This window comes from Elaeis guineensis, chromosome 10, assembly GCF_000442705.2.
Source record: "Elaeis guineensis isolate ETL-2024a chromosome 10, EG11, whole genome shotgun sequence".
Lineage (NCBI taxonomy): Eukaryota > Viridiplantae > Streptophyta > Magnoliopsida > Arecales > Arecaceae > Elaeis > Elaeis guineensis.
Genome location: NC_026002.2, coordinates 71,705,382 through 71,713,515, shown reverse-complemented (window position 1 = coordinate 71,713,515; position 8,134 = coordinate 71,705,382). Strand labels below are relative to the sequence as shown.

The 8,134-nt window shown below is 38.0% G+C and overlaps 1 protein-coding gene across 3 annotated transcripts; it reads left to right on the top strand.

Moving 5' to 3' along the window:
* Positions 1 to 583: 583 nt before the first annotated feature.
* LOC105032831 (serine/threonine-protein kinase AFC1) lies at positions 584 to 7,875 on the top strand. 3 transcript variants are annotated; one of them, XM_010907404.4, is made up of 14 exons: positions 584 to 842; positions 1,460 to 1,631; positions 2,292 to 2,318; positions 2,609 to 2,762; positions 2,850 to 2,898; positions 3,011 to 3,125; positions 3,339 to 3,430; positions 3,639 to 3,795; positions 3,941 to 4,005; positions 5,444 to 5,541; positions 6,179 to 6,284; positions 6,435 to 6,592; positions 6,881 to 7,221; positions 7,304 to 7,875. In XM_010907404.4, exons 1-13 carry the CDS (start codon positions 738 to 740, stop codon positions 6,924 to 6,926), a joined length of 1,344 nt encoding a protein of 447 aa, XP_010905706.1. In that variant the 5' UTR covers positions 584 to 737; the 3' UTR covers positions 6,927 to 7,221; positions 7,304 to 7,875. The 3 variants fall into 3 exon arrangements, with proteins under 3 accessions (XP_010905706.1, XP_010905707.1, XP_010905709.1); XM_010907405.4 differs by having other exon boundaries at positions 6,871 to 7,221; XM_010907407.4 differs by lacking the exons at positions 6,881 to 7,221; positions 7,304 to 7,875 and having other exon boundaries at positions 6,435 to 6,780.
* Positions 7,876 to 8,134: the final 259 nt, after the last annotated feature.

The following is an 8,134-nucleotide window of genomic DNA, read 5'->3' as shown; positions in this document are numbered from 1 at the left end:
TTAATAGAAGACCTCCGCATGGTCCCATTAAGTTACACTGCCCAATGTCAAATCATGCCACTCTTGAGAAAGCTTCCATCAAATCCTGTCACTCCTGAAAGTGGCTAGCTGCATGCCGGAAAAGCTCTAATCAAATCATGTCACTCCTGAGAGCGGTTAGTTACATGCTGGAAAAGCTTCCGTCATATCATGCGACTCTAAAAAGTAATTTGCTGCACATCGGATAAGTTCGAATGCTGATCTATAGATGAAAACAACTGTAGGATCCAAAAAAGAGATGGTATGAAAATACTTGTGCGCTCCTTTTCATTTATTTTAGATTATTGATTGGAGCATCGGAGGATTTTTATTGAAGTCAGTTTCGATAAAATTTTTTTTTATAAATTTAATCACCATCTTTCTGGCTAGATATGGCGGCATTCCGGTGACTCCCACCTAAGCCGACAACAATACGTACGATGCACATTACAAAAGAACCCAGAATCATTCCCATTTGCATTGACTCGACCCGTATGTGACCATAGGCTATATCTAGCGGACACAATTGCGACTCATTCCCATGAACTATGACTATAGGCTAGATCTAGCGGAACCGACTAGGGTTCGGGAAAACAACCCCCGCCCCACCCCTCCACCCCTCCTCCACCCCGCGTCTCTTCTTCAGCTCTCCCGATTCTCTTTTCCATTTCCTTCTCTCTCCCTTCTGGATTCGATGTTAGCTTAAGTATCGATCGGCGATGGAGACCCAATGGGTCGGGGAGTACCGGCACGTGGCCATGGACAAGCGCCCCAGGAAGAGGCCCCGGCTCACTTGGGACGTGCCTCCTCTCGCTCCTCCCAGGGTATCCTCCACCCTTTTTCTTGGCTAATTTCCCTTTTCGATCTGTCTCCTTTAATACATGTCGGTTCTTTCTTGAATCGTTTTCTCGGCGCTTCGTGTTTTCAAAGCTTAACTTTTGATTCTTGATTCTCTGAGTTGTTTGGTAGATCCCCCTTTTCCTCCTCTTTTCGGAAATATCAGAAAAATAACGTTTTTATTTTGTTTGGAATCTGAGGTTAGATTGCTGCGAAAGATTCAATCTTGCGTTCTTCTTGGTGATCAATTGATTTCACAGGCGTTTTTCGATTGCGAAAAATTCCATTTTGGATGTTTTGGTGATTTTTTGGAAGGGAAAATTCATAGTGTGGGCGGTAGATCGTGGAAAGAATTTTCTATCTCTTTGCTCATAGCTAATTAGATTTTGGAACAATCTGACTTTTTTTTTCTTTGTGTGGATCTTTTGTATAAAAATGCAATTTTTGAGGTACAAGTCGTTTTCTCTCTAATTTAAATATATTTAGATATGCGATTGGGATGTTTGGAGTAAATTTTAGATAAGAAGGACAATTCAGATGTTTTGTTTGTTTAGCTCACGGAGAATCACAAGTCTGAAAATTTTTGACCGACTTGTCTTTGTAGGTCATTCCAACAGTATATCATGGACAGGAAGTTCTGTATGGGGCTAGCACAAACCATTTGTTGCACTCGTATTACTCGACTGGAGTTCCTTCCCCTGCATCTCCTCCATGGAGATTGGATGACAAGGATGGCCATTACGTTTTTGCAATTGGCGAGACTCTGACCCCGAGATGTAATTGTTCATTACCTCTTCTTGTTTGCTTGTTTACTTGTGCGAATGTTGCTTCAGAGTTCTCGTTATTTTATCTTCTTCTTTCCTCCCTGCTTTGATTTGAAATATAATCGCGAACCACATTGCCCTTTTTAGTTGTTATTGATTTTCCCCCTTCTATTTGCTGCAAGCTTTACCATTGAGGGAATCAATGGGCAGAATGACGAATTGCTGTTATATTTGCCTGCAAGCTACATCAATCAATGATGTTGAATTTTGCTCTCACAAGATTTTCTTGCACTTTTACAATTAAATTCTTTTCCTGGCATATTGTTTGTATTATAGTTTTGCTTTTCATGTCTTTTCTTTTTATTTCTTTGGCAGTTATTAAAAAAATGCAATTTTTGTTAGACCATTGAGCTTTCAAGTACATATTTACTTTTTAATTTGAGTATTCTAAAATGCAGTCCAAGCTAAAAATATGAGCAAAAATTTTTATATTTTAAATCTTGCTTGTTTATGCAACTGTCTGATTATCATTTAGTTGGCAGATTTCTCATATTTTTTCTGGTACTATTCTTCTCCATGTTGTTTCCCCTAAATATTTTAGCCAATTTAGTTTTTTTTTTTTTTTGCGTGCCCTGATACTGGCATTTTTCTTTTTGGGATTGACTTCTGCAGATCGGATACTCAGCAAAATGGGTGAAGGTGGGTTCTTTCTTCTATCCTTCCGTGCTATATGAGTATTTGATAATCTTGTTCTTCTTTCTGTTCCATCTCTTGGTTCTCACATGCTCCAATGTTTTGAAATTATTGGACCAAGTTTGAACATCATACTGAGGGAAGAACTTGAGCTTATACCAGAGGTTCTAGAGAAAATGTTTGGTGGTTCCTAAAAGGAAAAGAGTGTGGACCTTAATTTTCTTTTTTTTTTTTAAATGAAGTATGTAGTGTTACTGTTTTGTATGTCTACTTTGTATGAATTGTTAATCGTGCAGGAACATTTGGACAAGTAGTGGAATGTTTGGACTTGGAAAAGACAGAAGCAGTGGCTATCAAAATTGTGCGTTCACTTCGAAAATATCGGGAAGCTGCAATGATTGAAATTGATGTGCTTCAGAGACTTGCAAAAGCTGACATCAGTGGTACACGGTAGGCAGTCATGTTCCACTAAATTTGTCGATCCCTGCAACACTTTGGGTTTAAGATGAATATGCGGAAGTGGTTTTAATCCTGCAGCTGTGTGCAATTACGGAATTGGTTTGACTATCGTAATCATATATGTATTGTAAGTATATACGTTTTTATTATTTGATTTATTTGTTTTGGCTTAAGATTTTTCTGATTTCTGGTATACTGCAAAGTTAAAGCATGCATATTGTCTTAAATGGTTATAACAGGTCTTTGAGAAGCTTGGACCAAGCTTATATGATTTTCTCCGGAGGAACAGCTATCGTTCATTTCCCATTGACCTAGTCCGGGAGTTTGGCAGACAACTTTTGGAGTCTGTAGCATGTATGTGGATGACAGTTGCTCTATTACGTCCTTTTGAGCACTTTATCTGAAAAACTAATTTTGTGGATTCTTGTTGCTCAAATATTTATTCATCACTCTTTTTATCACAAAGAAACACAATTTTTTTGCTTTTGGAAACGTGCATGCAAGTCAGAACATAGCCTTATTGATTTCACTGTCGAATGGTTCATATTGTTTCTCTGCTTCTTTCAGTTATGCATGATTTACGGCTTATTCATACTGATCTGAAGCCTGAGAACGTCCTTCTTGTGTCGTCAGAGTATATTAAGGTCCCCGATTATAAGGTATCCTTTTTTTACTGTAACTAAAGTGCATTTTTACCCCTCGATTTAATGCATGAGGTATTTCAAGAGACAACATGATTGCTGACTGCATTTTTGCTATCTCTGGCATGCCTGTTCAGCTTCTCTGAGGATTTGAATCATGCAGTTGTTTGATTCTGTGTTTGTATATTCAATCTGTCTAATCTTTTTTGTGTTATTGTCCATGAAGTTTCTGACACGATCAGCTAAGGATGGCTCATTTTCTAAGAATCTGCCAAAGTCTAGTGCTATCAAGCTCATTGACTTTGGGAGTACAACATTTGAGCATCAGGATCACAACTATGTGGTGTCAACAAGGCATTATCGTGCACCAGAAGTTATTCTTGGTATGGTTTAATGATAAATTTCTATTTGGTACATTTTGTGCCCTTTTGTTGATTTGCCCCAGTAACAAGGGAAATATTGTTATTGTATCATCATCATCATTGTTGTTGTCATCGTCATCATCATCATTCTTCTACTTCTTTGAAGGACTTGGATGGAACTATCCTTGTGATTTGTGGAGTGTGGGTTGCATTCTTGTTGAACTTTGCTCGGTAAGCACCCCCCCCCCCTTCATTTCTTTTCAAAAAAAAAAAAAAAAGAAGTCATTTATGCGAGTTTTTTCCAAGTTTTGGATCCTTAGTTTCAGTTTATAACTTCATGATTGCTTTATTTTGATGATATACAGGGAGAGTTGCAATGACCTTTATAATTGTGATTTTTGTAATCAGTAGTTTCAGTTCATTGTTGTCCAGACACTTCATTGTGATTTAATAATTAGTTATTTGCAAAATGTGGAGCCTGTGTTGTGAATCTGCTAATGTACGAGCTAGAATTTCTCTAGCAAGCTAGCGATGTTTTTGATGGAAAATGAGGAATTTGTTGTTTGAGGTGGATATGTGTAGATCGGTGGCCTGGGTTGGGTTTGCATGAATTGCCCCTGAAGAATGATTTGCAAATAACTTAAAATCCTGTACTTCCTTTCCTTCCAAACATGCAATTTTAACTGATTATGTGCTGATGAAGTAATAGATGGAACTGGTGTGATGAAGAATTGAGCATGCTAAGTATTGTATGTGTGTTCTTTCCTTTTTGGAGACGTGAGCTATTGCCCTAATTTATGATTTAGCATGTGCAGAAATATTTTAATGTCAGTTTGTCCTCCAAATGGACCTAATATTTGTCATTATAACTCTACTCTTTGCAAAGGCCAATAGTTAATGTGTGGTGCTGGATCCCCTGAGCTATAATTTCCTGGATGCTTGGGTGCATTGCAGTGCTATCCACATGAGCATGGATAATGGTGATTGAATTGGAGTCTAACAATTTTTATATGTGCAAACAGTTTTAATGGTGATTCATGGTCCCTACTCCCTAGTATCTAAAGATTTCAGATGTGGTCTTGCTGATCTTGTCTTTTCACCGTGCTTCCTCTTGTTAGGTGAATCAATGGTTTGTTGGTTACTAATTAACTCTTGTACAGGCATACAGGATATAAGAAGTGTAGCATGGTGGGGCATTTGAGAACCGCTTATAGTAGGTCAAGTCCAAAAAAATTATTTGCTTTGAATTTTAACAGTCATAAGCAATCAGGTACAAGATAGCCCTGAAAGTAGTGCTGTGTCCAAACATGGTGCTTGGTTTCTTGATTGGGAGGGTGAAAAGTCTCTGAGATATATTTTATTTAGGAAGGTATTCTGATACTTGCTTGTTACTCACTTCTTACTGTTTTAAGTTGTAACAACCTTAAATGGATTGTTCTCTTGCATGCATAAAGTTTTATCATCAATATAATTTTGAGATGAAGTTTCTTGGCCAGAATTGACTGAATTGTCTTTCTTACCAAATTAACGGGCCTTATTTCTATATATCTTGCATCACGACACGCAGTTTATAGAACTTGATGGAGATTTGCATTGGGTAGATGATATAGGGTAGGCTTGTGTAACAATTCCAATCATGTTTACTTACTTTTTTCTTTTCTAAAAACAGGGAGAGGCACTCTTTCAAACCCATGAGAACCTGGAGCATCTAGCTATGATGGAGAGGGTGTTAGGCCCACTGCCACAGCACATGGTCATTAGAGCTGAGTAAGAGCCACAGGCTGCTTCTTACCTTTTTGATGCATTTATATTCTGCTACTTTATACATGTTTTGCTGTAAATTTTAAATGATGATGAATAAAGATTCATAAATCTGACACTAAATGGTCGGGGAAATGCTTGATTGTTGTAAGGTTTTAAATTCGATGTAAATTTTAAGAGCCTTAAGCTGTTCTTTTACCTTTTCTGATGCATTTATATTCTTCTACTTTTTACATGTTTTGATGCAAATTTTACATGATTCATGAATAAGGATTAATAATTCTGACTAGATGGTCAGGGAATGCTTGATTGTTGTAAGGTTTTAAATACCAGTACCAAACCCCACATTTATATCAGAATGGTATGATATTGTCATCGTACCGGTGCTGTCAATATACACCAAAACTCCAGTGCCAAAAAGAATGAAAACCATTGGTACTTGTCGGTATGATGTGTATGGTACCATCGATGCAGACCAGTATGGCTGGTATATAGTGGTACGGATGTGTTTGGCATCCTGCATCCATACCAGTGCTGGTTTCGCCTTGGGACAATATGGTACTGTCAGTACCATCTCATTCCAGCAGTTTATGAATCCATGGTTATGAGATTTAGCTTTGCTCTATTGTATTGTTTCTCGCAGCCAACGTGCTGAGAAGTATTTCCGTCGAGGACTGCGACTGGATTGGCCTGAAGGGGCAACGTCAAATGAAAGCATGAGAGCAGTTTACAAGTTGCCTCGCCTCCAGGTAACTTGTTGGTGTTAATCTGCTTGTGTTTGTGAACTGTGAACAGAATTTGTTCACCCTTGTCTTTATGATACCTTTCACTGTTTAATGTTTTAATAAAGGTCTAATTATCTTCCAGTGGTCTACATATAATTGAATCTTCTGTTTCAGAACCTGGTAATGCAGCATGTTGATCATTCTGCTGGGGATTTGATTGATCTTCTGCAAGGGCTGCTTCGGTATGATCCGGCTGAGCGTCTGAAAGCACGAGAGGCCCTTCGACACCCATTCTTTATGAGAGATCGGAGAAGATATGGTTATTCTTTTAAGTAAGAGATTTGGTTTTCATTTGTTTATTGAACCTGTGAGAACTGTGAGAAGATGAGCGTGTGCTATACCATTTGATAGCTGGACCTGCTGATTTACTGCATTATGAATTGTAAAGTTACTGCTGTAAAGAGGAAAAGTTTTGTAACGTGAATTTCATGACTGGAGCAATGCAATTTAGGTTCTGCCATGTTTGTATGGTCTTCTTTTGTTAATGTGCAGGCATCAAAACTATATTCAGTTCACTCAAAATTAAGCAAGACAACTGATACCGAGATAGTTTTTTGCAGAGGCTTCAAGCGTACATGTAGCAATTCTTTTGGCTGGACTTGGTGATAGTGACCGGACAGAGGCTATGCATGGACAAATCTGGACAGCCTGCGGCTTTGTATTGCTTGCCTTCAATTCTCAGATACAATGGTTGTTTTAATGGGTTCAGGTTGTATCTTTCATGTGAAAGAAGATCAAATGATTGATCTTCTTTCGTGGTGTCGAGTGTTGGATCATGTCCTGTATGGATCTCAGAGCACTTCGAACTTTTCATTCATCCATCTGCATGCATCTTGAAGCAATTGTGCGATCGAATGGTGGGTTTGTACAAAGGATGGTGAATGCTTCTCCCATGCCAAAGGTATAACTTCCATCCTGTTTTAATTCTGAACTGTGTTGGAAAAATTACTGTTTTTGAAACTGATCACAAATTTGTATTTTAGATAAATATTGTCATGATGGTTGTGAAGACCAGCTGAAGGATACCCTGCAGTCGATACATTGTTCCAGAGATATTAATGGCTAAATGGACTCTGTTGGGAGTGCATTCACAAGCTGATTTATGGAATTCTGGTGTGAAAATTGTTTTGGTGATGGTCGCAAATTGTCTGCCTCGGGAAATAGTCAGGGGATCGGCAGTAACCTGTGGATTTGGAAGTGCATGTCACCATGGTTCATTCATCTCGGTTGGAGGACAAATCACTTTTTGTATCCAAAAAAAAAAAAAGGACAAATCACTTTTTACACACACAAAAAAAAAAAAAAAGAGGCCAGATCACTACCTCATAAAGGAGATTAAATATGTGATTAGATTCATTATTTCATGGAACTGTTACTATTCTTGCAATTGAGGGTGAAAATAATGGGTGCGTATTAGCCTTCCTCCCCGTTGTTGTTGTTGTGTTTAAACGGGCGTACAAAGTGAGGGTCGGTATCCTGTGAAGTCAAAGCCTTGCTGTTCTTGCCTCTTGTAGATTACCAAATGTATATATATAAAGATTTTGGAGTTAACAGATTTTTTTTTTTTTTCAAAAATTGCAACCTATTTGTATATTTTCTGTTTTTTATTTAGGTATCAGTACGAAAGATTTCAGCAAATTTGGTGTTTAGCCAAGCAAAGGCTCAGTAAGAAAGCTGTTTGTAATGGATTGATATAATCTGGCTGTATACGTGCATGCATACATACATACGTACATGCATCCATACATGCATGCATACATACCTATGTATGTATGTATGTATGTATGTAAATATATTGGCAATCCAAAGAATAA